A 12,114-nucleotide genomic window follows, 5' to 3' on the forward strand; every position below is an offset into this window, starting at 1 on the left:
AAATATATTACGTTTTTGAGATTATCACCTTAAAAGTCGCAGATCTGTATTATATTTGTTGTTCATAGTTTGTTGCTGTTATTAAGATAGAGGGTACATAGAACCACATCTGTGTATGACTTGCCTGATGGAACACTGTGACACTGACTGGCTGGCAAAATCACCAGACCTCAGTTTTATACAAAAAGTGTGGGATTATTTGCAACAGCAGGCAGAACTCTGAAATAGACACAAGCATGAACTGTAGTTCAACTGGACACCCAGACAGCGGAAGAGTGGGCTAAAATTGACAGGAAATCTTCGGTGGCTTTCTTACCTGACAGGCTTGGTGCTATTTTTAGTGTGAGCGGAGGAGTAACCAAGTAGGGGAAAGAAGTTAACTACTCGTAGTTCGTTAGTAAAACTGTTGAAGAAGTGATTTGCATGATGGTTTCTTTTTGAGGTACTTTACGTAAACTAACTTCATGATCTAAGATGTTGCCCTTGGGATCCTTATCAGGCACCTTGGTTCAGGCACCTTGGTTTTTAGGATTGCAACTTTACAAACATTTTACCTATTGACTAATGACATCATTACGATCTGTTTGGGTGCATTGGTGGCTCAGTGGTGGATTACTCGCCTGCCATACAGAAGGCCCAGGTCCAATGCCCAAACCTCAGCCACTGAATGTAGTGCCGTTTCAAAGCCTGGATAAAAATGGGAGGGTTGCGTCAACCTGTGCCAAGTTGTGCAAGGATGGGATAATCCACTATGGCGAACCCTTGATGGGAGCAGCCGAAAGACCAACAACTTTCCTATGACATGTTTAGTCTCCTACAAAGATGTTGTTTTTATGTTGCAGACATGGTCCAATGTTGGTGCACACTAGAAGGTGGCTACTTGAGTTACTACGATGGTGAAAAGAGCGCCACGCCGATAGGAAGAGTGGACATCAGTGACATGGCAAGCCTGGCCATTAACCCAGAGACCATGACTGGAGCAGGGTAGGAGCCCGGATTATTTGTGCTTTGCCTTTGTTTCCCTTCCCCCTCTGCCCTTTTCTTATTTCTCCTTATCTCTTTTATGTCTATCTGTTTCACTGACATCGTTTGCAGTATTTGACACTTTTGCAATTCACTAGCACGCACATGCATTTCAGTCAAAATATTGCACAACAACACTGTGCACAGAAAACACTGTCGGCAGTATTAGACCCTAACCTTTGACCTCTGGCTATCCTCTGGTGTTCTAATACCGGTGGTAGGAGCAGCAGACAAACTGAGATTAATAGCCAGGCGCTTTCCTTTCACAGCTCTGTGTGTGTGTTGTAATGCAACTTCCTTTCCCCTCAGGGCAGTGTTCACCTTTGAGATCTACCTGGAGTCTGAGAAAATGCTTGTGTTTGGCGCACAGACATCAGATGCACAAAGAGCCTGGGTCCATGCCATCACCAAGGTCTTTTCTGCTTCTCTCACTCGCAAACACGCACACGCTTTTCAGTTTTAAATAAAACTTTAAATACATTTTCTAGATATACATAGACATGAGGGAACAATTTATTAATCGACAGAGATAAGGATTCACAACCTCCTATTTGATGAGAATTAGATAGTTTGGATAGTTTCACAAGACCCAAGAGATTGAATCTACTGTAGGCTTGTAATGTGCAGATTTAGCACAATTTGTGTCTTGCTGATCTGTCAGAGGTCATGACTAAATTCTGATAGAAGTTAAAATTGTGTAATGTGAACAGGATTTCAGTTCAGTATGCATAGCTGCCTAGTCTAACCTATCGCCCTGTTTTATGCAATAGCAGCATCAGTTAAAGCTGAACTGTGACTTCTCCATCATCAGTGTGGAGGTGTTGCTCATGTTGTATACAGCATACAAAAATTGTCATGTTGTATTGGAAAAAAAAGTTGAGTAAGAAGATACATTTAATTAAAATAGTCCATGTCTTGTAATGGTTTAAAAGAATATTTTATCCCAGCATAAATTCTTTGTACTTTTAGAACGATCATTCTAGTCATCAAACGTTTTGCCTTTGTAATTGTCTAAGATAAAAAAACATGCTCCAACCTTTAGAACATCATTTTGCTTTTCTCTTTGTCTAGACAAAGCAACATCTGAAGTTCCATAATAATTTGTATTCGTATACATGTGAAGGAAGGGTGTTATTGTTCGTCTCTGTGTTTCAATGTGACTGAAGCATAGAGACGTGTCAGTGCCTATGTGCAGAAACTTTTCTGACGTTAAAGCTTCAGCTGTTAAAAGTTCATCTATGTCCTCCCACTCAGACTGAAACTTCCAAAAGTAATGGAACTCAGGGGTTAACTAGAGTTCCTCTGCTGGAAAATATCTGCCATGCAATTTATGTCCTCTTCACTGTGTCTGGCTGTGTAATGAACTTCAGAGCAGTTATTTTATCTGTCCATCATATTCTGTCAGAGGATGGTTATTACTTGGTATCTCTCTCTCATCTCATCTCTCTCTCTCTCCTCTTTTCCTCTCCTCTTTTCCTCTCTCTCTCTCTCCAGTGTTTGGATGCGGATAGGGTGGACTGTTTGTTGAAGGAGGACTGTGATCTGATTGGTCGTTTGTACTATAAGGAGGGTCATGACCTTTATCACTGGAGACGAGGATGGTGCACTTTGGTCGGCTCTGAGCTGTTCCTTCATCCTGAAAATAAGCACATGAACGAGATGGTTCTACAACTCAAACGCCTGCAGGAACTTAGTAAGAACCCACAATCACACAAGCATGGAGAAAAGAATTCATGCATTTTTTTATGCTAACATAAATTTATTAGAATGACCCATCATCTGTTCATTTATGAAATTGTCCAATGAGCCAGAATGGGTGATCCCTCTGACTGTGGCATGCCTGTTGGTGCCAGATGTTCTGGTTTGAACCTGCTGATCTTCTCGGATTTTAACACACATAGAATAGATGAAACTAGAAGAAGAAGGAAAAACGTATGCAGGTCTAACTCTATATACGTACTTTAATGTTGTCAGGCGTTAATTTTCAAAACCATCTTACTGAAGCTAGATATTCAAGACTTTCACCTTTCTAAATATTAAAGAACGTTACTTGTTTGTCAACGACACTTTAACTTGTCCTTATGTTCTCTCTGAAATGAGTTCTACTTGGCCAGTGTTGTTTCTCAATCTGATTTTTAACTGCATACGTGCTTGTCATGTTATTGTATCAATTTTACCATTTACAACAATCAGTTATTATGCTACAACCAATAAATGATGATGATACACAAACAAACAATGCCAATCATAACTTAAAATGTTAATGCATGAGCATTTTCTAGGTGTTTCTGTTTTGTTTTTCCCCCACACAATTGCCAGCACCTTCTTTATACAGTCATTTTTTTTTTCCAGGCATGACTCAATACTTTGCAGGACTTGGAGGCTTGTGGAGTTGGCTGAACCCCATATTTAAGTTGGTTAGGAATTGAAAAACTGATTATGTACGTGTTATGGAGTATACGTATATTTATTTAATCTAGTTAAGGTGTAATCATGTATCTGATATATAAAGCCCTTGTACAGTACTCATAGTAGGATGGTGAGGATAGTACATCACTTATATCACCTTGGAAATGCAGTGTTATCAAATAATACATGCACATCCATTTGGTCTCTGATCTCTTTGGGGTCGGAACAGGAACCCTGCAGGGCTGAAGCCCTGTGACACAGGATTAGAGCACAGACATAGCAAAGCTTTGTTGCTGACCTGAGATTTCTGTGCCGCTGTAACAACCCTTATAAAAAGCAGACTGTGGTTAACATTGGCATGGCCAGTGATATGTGGGTTGGAAGCTGCTCATGTAAGCTGTAAAAAAAAAAAAAAAAAAAAAAAAAAAAAAAGCTTGTTCATTTCCATTTAGTTGCATCACAACATTCTGGTTTGGTTAATCGTGTACTCTAGTGTACACTGAGTGATTTTTAAGTGGTAGCTGGAGACTTGTATGACTCCCTGTTATGGAGTTATGTGGCTGGCAGCATTGCTGATTCCTAATTCTAGGTAGAGTGTAACTTTAAGCATCACAGTGTGCGAGTCACATTTTCCAGCTTACTGACTATTCATATCTGAAGCATTTCAGTTTTGGACATTTAATTGTCATGGTGTTAGAACACATTTTTAACAGTCTACTATGCTTTTGTAAAATTTTAACTACCCACCTGAGAGGATAACTGTGACCCATTTATACATGGCAGTAAGAATTGTGACCTTAAGCCCACCAGACCCAAATCATAACTGGTAAATGATGAGGGAACTTTAAGTGTTAAATGAATACAGCACATATTTCAGTGTTACGATGAAGAACTCTGGTGGATTGATGGTGGTTCGGCTTTTTAGAGACCAAAAGCTGATTTGAAACTAAAGGACAGAGGGATCCTGGGGCTAGACTTGTGAGTCAGTGGAACTCTTTTTGAATTTTAACTGCTGGAACAGTCGTCCTTAGAGCAGCATAAAAGTAACGCTCATGGGGGAACCAACTCCAACTAGCTGAGGCCAAGGAAGCAGAGGTGCTGTGTCTGAAAATAAGCTGCATGACCCACTGGCGGTCCTTTAGCGTCCTGGGTTTTATGTGGAGCACAGGCTTACAGTGCTTGTATCCTGTCCAAAGAATCCGTAAAACATTGCTTCTAACGAAAAAAAACCAACAAAAAAACACAAATATCTACCACTTGACCTTCAGTTTTGTCCTTAAGAATACTTTAAAAAATGCATTTTTTTTCTTTAACTTTGTCTAAAGTTTATTTAATAAAGATGTGAAAATATAATTTATATAGTTACTGTAGAAAACACACTTTAATTTTAATGTTCTGCTAATCATTATTACAGTGGACGATCTTGCATTGATTTCTGTTGTTTCCTTAAGCGTTACACAACGAACAACAATAAAGACTTCCTCAAGTTTTATTAATTATTGCACAATTGAACTTATTTCCACATGAACAAATTTTACCTCAGGCATAACTTGCTGTAAAGGTTCAAGGAAGTAGGGCACGATGGAGAGATTGTTATTTGTAATTAATTACTGTGAGTGTTTGTCATTTTTCAGATAACAGGATTTAATATGGGTTATGTGTTTCACTTTTTTTTTTTTTTTTAAAGCTTACATTCAGTGAAAGCTGTAAACAAAATGTCTGCTCCTGAAAGATGCTCAGAGTTAATTAATGTACCTTGTTTTTGCCGCTCTCGAGTTCCCATGTTTCATTTCTTTCAAAGCTGTATTACTTAAGGCCATGGAATAGGCATAGATTTTTTCCCTCCTTCTTCCTTTAAATAAAACTTTCTCGTCTCAGGCTTCAAATCCGGTAGAGTCGATATATTAAGTATCTTTAGCATGCTGTATGCAGAGGCTTTGTCTTGCGGTAGAAGATAGGGGAAGAGAGAGAATGTGGACTTGGAAGAAAGCAGCGATATTTAGGAGCAAAAGAAGCCAGAGATGAGGAGATTTAAACCGTCACGAGGCATGCTCTCAGGTGTTGAAGGGGGTTATTCAGTAAATAGGCCACGGCATTGCAAGACGTTTGTATGCGTTTGATGAGAATGGTCAGACAGCTTTCTTGTGCACATGCTGGGAGAGATAATGACCAGCTACACTGAGCTTTCTGCCCTACTTGCTCCTAACAGGGGTTTTTACTCACATCCAAATGCAAAACATTACTGATATGCACTACATCTCACAAAGCAGCTTAATTTTTGCTAGTGTTGGACTGATTTTTTATGATTGAGTCCCTCTTGTTTTATCTTTACCCTTTCAGTTTTTCTTCTTGTTGTTCTAGCTGTCTCCACTCATTTGGAAAGAGATGAGATTATTCCGGTTCTGCTCATGGTTGAGAGTGGCAGGTAAAATTCTTTTAATAGCTGAAGTGCTATCGGATTCAGCAGAACCTGAAGATTTTTTTTTTATTTATATTGCTAATTAAAGAACCTTCATGCATTTCTGTATGGGCTTTTTTGCAGGACAATCTACCTTCATGGCGTTAGTAAACAAGACTTTACATTATGGCACTCGGCGATCGAGTTAGCTGCCGGCAGAGATGGCAGAGCACTAAGCAATCAACAGCTGACTAAAAATGACGTCCCCATCATCATCGACAGCTGTATTGCCTTTGTTACTCAATACGGTAAATTATATTTTAATCTGCCAGTATATTTTGTTTTAGTATGGTATCTTTTTTGGAACCTAACATTCACTTTGAACTTTGACTCCAGGTTTGTGTTATCAGGGCATCTATCAGAAAAACGGTGACCCAAAACGTGTGGCCCAGCTCCTAGAGGAGTTCACTAAAGATGCGCGGAATGTTAAGCTTAGAGTTCAGGATCATCAATTAGCGGATGTAACGGACACACTCAAATGCTTCCTGTCCAGCTGTGAGGATGCTTTATTAGCTAAAGAGCTCTACCCTTACTGGATTTCTGCTCTCGGTTAGTATTCATATTAAAACCAATATTGGAATTGCTTTACTTAAATGGTTTGGGAATATTACACCTTACCAAAAAATGTTATATACTTAACATATATCTTCATTTTAATAGATTTTTGTAGGCACTAGGAAATATTCTTAGACACTGCCGTAGAAACTTTTTAAATTAATTATTTACCTTGTTATTGATTAATCTCAGTTTTCTTGCTGACTCACTGACTGACTCACTCACACGCCAACTCTCCCCTATAAACAGCCACCAAATCGGGAAGATAAAAAATATATATTTTTGTGTTTTGTTTTCTCTAAGACAAATTAAATCCAGCAGCGTAACACATTAGGAGGAATGCCTTCTCAATCTGCATTTATGTTTTTTAGATATGGCCGTAGCATTGCTGTGATTGAGACAGAGTATGCCATCCCAACTACCCAGAGAACACTGCCAATTTTGCTTACTTGGCTCCTGATCATGAATAGCTGTGACATTCACTCGATATGACACTCTTTTTCTTTTGCATGAAAGTATTTCTCATCAATTTTCATAAAATAATTCCTATAAAAAAATAAAAGTTGAATATTCTGCCATTGTGGTGGTACAATTACACTATAGAGACTGAAGTGTTGTACAGCCAAATAATAGATCAGGGATACAAATATATTTTACCAAATTAAATGTTTGCTAGTCACAAGTGTCCTCTACATCAATGTTGTGCTTCTTTTATCTAGGCTCAAATGACTTTTTGACACTCAATGTGAAAAAAAATAACCTTTTCAACTGAAACCTCATTCACGCAACTATTTTAGGTGGCTTCCTTTTATATGGCTATACTGAAACAAATATTGTGTTTTTATATTGTGTCCGAATTGTTTTATAACTGTAACAACTCTTTGAAAAAAAGAAGATTGTTTTTTGTTCACATGGGAAAATGTAAAGGAAAAAAAAAAATCCACAAAAAGTTATCAGTGCTCTTTTCACTTTACTCAAGTACATCTCAATATCAGATACTGTAAAACACGTATGCCAGCAGTTTTCTCCTACTTTTGCTTGAGTCATTTCCCAGAAGTCTTTACTTGTACTCAGGTATCACTGCTCGGTCCTTTATATAGCACTGTTATATAACGTATGGAAGAGTTGCGTGCGGCACTGGTTGGTGCATTTTTCTAACTGTGTCATACTTCGTTTTTAGATGAAGTAAGTGAGAAGGACCGGGTTGAGAAGTACTCCACTTATATTCAGAGTTTACCCAAGATCAACAGATCAACTCTTTCGGCGCTATTACAGCATCTGTACAGGTACAGACAAATACACACATACACACTCAAGACTTTCACTTACCTCCACTGTTTTCTGTGTAGTTCTTTTGAAAAAAGTTTCTGAGTCACCACCAACCCTAGGCATTATAAACCTACACTCTGTGACTTTTCCGATTTGTTAGCTGCTTTGAAGTCTGCTTTCCATGCTCTCAGAAATTGCTTTCTTATAAAGCCTCAGTCGGCTTGTCAGACAGTGTGAAAAAATTCTTAAATGATTTTAATTGTTTGGAGAGAGTTCATTTGTTCTTTTTAGCAGATTTGGATAGTGGATTAATGTTTTCTTTAGGATCACTCTATATACACACAGTACATACTACTGTGTATACACTGTGATTGAAAGTGTATGTTTTCTTGATTAAACATATTCTACACATTAATGCACGTGTTACATTTTTCATTCAGGTTCATTTTTGTGTTAACTATATATTGTGGGTCTTTTACCAGGATTCAGAGCTGCTCTCATATAAATCAGATGAAGGCTCGGGGTCTGGCATGTGTTTTCTCATCCTGTCTCTTCCAAACGGGAGGACATGCACCTCAGGAGACTTTTGTTGTGGAAGATCTCATCAACAACTACATTCAGCTCTTCTCTGTGAGTGTCCTGCGCAAAGCAACATTTCTCATTTCTCATCATCATCCACACCCTGGTGTAGGCTACAAGTCAGGCTAAAATGTCTTAAGAGAGTTTGGGGTCATGTTTGAGCATAGCATACACAAGGGTGTATGTGTGTGTATTATACAGTATGCTAAAATATACAGTACTGAACAAGTAGATTGTCAACCTGGATTCCCAGAACAAAGGTTGCTGCAGACTCCTGCAGTTCTCGGCAGATCTTCACAGTTAAACACACTTTTGTTTAATATTCCTCACACGTAGGCATCAGTTGTAAGATCAGGAAACGAATTGTTCTGCCACCTTTTTAAACTTGGCCCCTATTTACGACCACTCCCATATGTGCGGAAATAATGCCCAACTATGAATACTTTTTTTGCCGAGAAACTCATTTCCAACAACAAATACACAACACAACCTCCTCTCCATTACTGTGAAGACGTGCGTCTGGAGCTATGCTCTGTCGACAAATGCAAATGTGCATCCGAGATGTGCGAGTTTCAGTACTGTATATTTTGGTGCACACCGTAATTTTTATTTTTGTTTTTATGAAGTATTATCACCATTTGGTTTGTGTCGTATCAAACATCTGCCCAATTTGTCTCCTCAAGCTTAGTCATGCGAAAAGCAAAGCAGGCTAATTAGAAAATAAGATTTGATGTCCATGCTTGTAAAGATAAAAAATGAAGAGCCCTAGAGAAAAAAAAAAATGAAGAAACATCGAAGTCTGGGATAGTGAGTCATAGCATCTCAAGAATCCTCCCAGCCTTCCAAGTAAGACAAAAAGTCAATAATAATAAAATGAATAACAACAAGAACATTAGCATTAAGTCTTACAGATATAATTGTGTAGCTCTGGGATTTCCTGTGCCTAATTTGTGGACATTTAATTATTTTTTAATTGTTTCAGGAATTAAGAACTTATCTACCAACAACCTGTATGTGTAAATAATTTTCTTATTTCCACTGTTAATCAGTTATCTGCTGAGCATTAGAGATTTAAATTTTATGCTTTTTATCTAGAGTTGTGTGTATGAGAGAGAGAGCGAGAGAGAGAGAGATAGAGAGAGAGCGTTATTGAAAAAGTATTTAAAAATGAAAGTAGGTCCTCTTCTCCAGCTCAGTAAAACTTCATTAATGCTCCTACTTTTCCAATTACATGCCTAGGCAGTGTTTCTGATTAGTGGATATGCACAAGAGATGAAAAGATGGCCACAATGGCCCCCTTTCTCCAATTAGCACTCGGTTTAAGCAAGAACGAAACAGAATTAGCAATTCTCTATAAGCACTATGCATTAGAACTGGCAGTACCTCATGTCGAAGGGTTTGTCCTTGTTCCCAAACCTGCTCCAGGAGGTCCCATCTGGCTGCACATTTAAGTGTTTTCCATGGTTTAACTTGAATGGATAAATGGATGTTGGCTAGGCAGATTTTTTTTTGTATCAGGTGTGGGGGAAGCAGGGAGAAGGATAAAATGTTCAAAACAGTAAGCACTTCAGCACTAGAGTATCAACCCAGAAGCATGAACAATTAGAAAGCACCCTAGTTTAGTTTTGAATATCACCACAGATTCTGCAGTGCTAGTCGATAGAGAATGGAATTGTTTTTCTGTTGTGCATGAACTTGAATGTATAAAGGGATTTGAAGTGCTCTGCAGTGCTAAATCCCCTCGGCTTAACTGTATCTCCCTGTTTTTTCTCGCACATGCGCCATTCATTCTCCATCAGTGCGAGATATGAGCTTTTTGCATGAACAATAAGCATCTAAGAGAAATAAAGTTTGTCACATCCAGTGAATAGGCACACCCCAGCAAAACCCTTAAGGAACACATAATTAACATCTGCTGAAGGGTGTAACTTTTTTTTTTTTTTTTTTTTTAAGATGCATAATAATAATAATACGCACTGCGTTCAAATCCTGACTTCTGATAAAATTTTGGGTGAGTGAGAGGATAAAACTAATTGACCTTTACAAGTAACCTCAAGCAAAATATGGTGATGAAACCTTTAGCTGCAATAAAATATCTGTATAGTGCTATAGAGTATAACTTTTTAAAGATAAACGTACATCTAAATGACGATCCAGGCTGAGATAGCATGTGGCTCACTTCAGTCATTCTCATGAACACGGAGTCCCGAGAAACCTCCATCTTGATGGTGTCCAAGCACTAGTGAAACTCTGGGATAAGTGCAATATTGTAGCCGCGGATTATATAGAGCTATTTTGCGTAATAATAATGAGAAGAAGAAAAAGAAGGTGTTTGGTGAATGGTGCTGTAAACTCTTTCTTATTTGTTTATTCTCATATTAAAACAGGTGAACAAGGAGCAAGTCAAGCAAATGGAGAGAGAGAACCATTGTATCATGAGATGGAAGGACACTACAGTAAGTCTCTACTTTTAACCTCATAGTGTGTTTGTGAAGAGGTAAAAAGAGAAATGGGGAGGTTATTATGTTTGTTTAATTACTGTACACTGCCCCTCAAAAATTTTGGGGACACAGTTTGAATGACCTCCAACACACCTAACGGCTGAGTGGCAGATATTTGTAGAGGTGATGAGCCTGTGATGTCTGTAATGGAATGGCCTGCCCAGTCACCCGACCTTAACCCAATCGAGCTCTGGGGGAAATGGACTGAAATGTTCAAGTAGGGTCTCCAACAAGCTTCATACATTTTTATTGTGGTGCAGTCCTGTGTCCAGAATTTACATTTATTGTACCTTTTTTGTCTTTGTATGTGTGCATTTGTTTTTTATTGCATGGTTCTCTTTTTCTGCGACAAGTATGGTGACAAAGAACACTCAGCAAGAAGTTGTTTATTTCAAGATTCAAAGAACTTTATTAATCCCAGAGGGAAATTGCTTGAATTTCTTATGACTGGCTGCATTAAGAGTAAATACTCAAGATCTACAGACCATAGTCCATTTTTAATTAAGTCAGTAAACATGATGGTGCACAAGGTGTGTTGAATAATATTTTTTTAGATGCACTGTGTCCACTATTGCTTTAGGCAAAAGCACTTAATTTACTATTTGTTAATTAACTATTTTATTATATTTAAGTTTAGCAATTTCATATTTATATTTTACGAAGCACAACAAGCTTGAATCTCAGCTCTAACTAGTCATTTATTAATCAATATCAATGTAAAATTATAATTTTTTGGGATATTGTTATATAAATTTCTATATAACTAGTAAATCATTTTTCACCAATTATGCTTATGTCTTAGATTTGTTTAGTTTCTTATTCTTTCTCAGTGGGTCATTGTCCAAAGAAAAAGGCTTAAGCATTCAAAAGACTTCAAGAGGCCTGGATACAAGAAATAAAGGGTAAACTCATGTTGGTTAAAAGGGTTGTAGATGAATGAACACAATGTTTCCTTCTGACTTCCGTTCATGCAAAGATTTCTTGGTCACATTTATCATGCTGTATCCCATCAAATCCCTACAGCAATGATTACATAATTGTCCCATCCTGTCCTGCAGCTCATCATAGACATTACTTCCCAGTGCCTTACTACAGTTTTTACACCATCAATATGTGAACACAGCACAACATAGTTGCCTGGCAGCAAGACAGAACAATTTCCTCAGATCACCTGAAATTAATCTTCTGCCATCTGCTGTTGTCCAGCCCTAAAATGTTGTTTATTTAATTGATTTTATTTTTCATTTAAGTGGAGACAAGACCGCACGAGTTTGAAGTGTATCCATGCAGAATAGAAGGTTATCTATTTGAAGGGTCACT

General features: G+C 38.0%; 1 protein-coding gene across 2 annotated transcripts in view; it reads left to right on the top strand.

Annotated features, from left to right (window-relative positions):
* arap2 (ArfGAP with RhoGAP domain, ankyrin repeat and PH domain 2) overlaps nucleotides 1-12,114 on the top strand; it is an 86,207-nt gene that overhangs the window by 60,204 nt on the left and 13,889 nt on the right. For both annotated transcript variants that reach the window (XM_053513471.1, XM_053513544.1), the window contains exons 15-23: nucleotides 843-984; nucleotides 1,333-1,435; nucleotides 2,518-2,716; nucleotides 5,794-5,857; nucleotides 5,975-6,138; nucleotides 6,227-6,439; nucleotides 7,626-7,731; nucleotides 8,197-8,344; nucleotides 10,681-10,749. In XM_053513471.1, the coding sequence (XP_053369446.1) occupies nucleotides 843-984; nucleotides 1,333-1,435; nucleotides 2,518-2,716; nucleotides 5,794-5,857; nucleotides 5,975-6,138; nucleotides 6,227-6,439; nucleotides 7,626-7,731; nucleotides 8,197-8,344; nucleotides 10,681-10,749 (1,208 nt within the window). The remainder of the gene's footprint in view (nucleotides 1-842; nucleotides 985-1,332; nucleotides 1,436-2,517; nucleotides 2,717-5,793; nucleotides 5,858-5,974; nucleotides 6,139-6,226; nucleotides 6,440-7,625; nucleotides 7,732-8,196; nucleotides 8,345-10,680; nucleotides 10,750-12,114) is intronic.

The sequence above is a fragment of the Clarias gariepinus genome, chromosome 1 (genome assembly GCF_024256425.1).
Source record: "Clarias gariepinus isolate MV-2021 ecotype Netherlands chromosome 1, CGAR_prim_01v2, whole genome shotgun sequence".
Classification (NCBI taxonomy): domain Eukaryota; kingdom Metazoa; phylum Chordata; class Actinopteri; order Siluriformes; family Clariidae; genus Clarias; species Clarias gariepinus.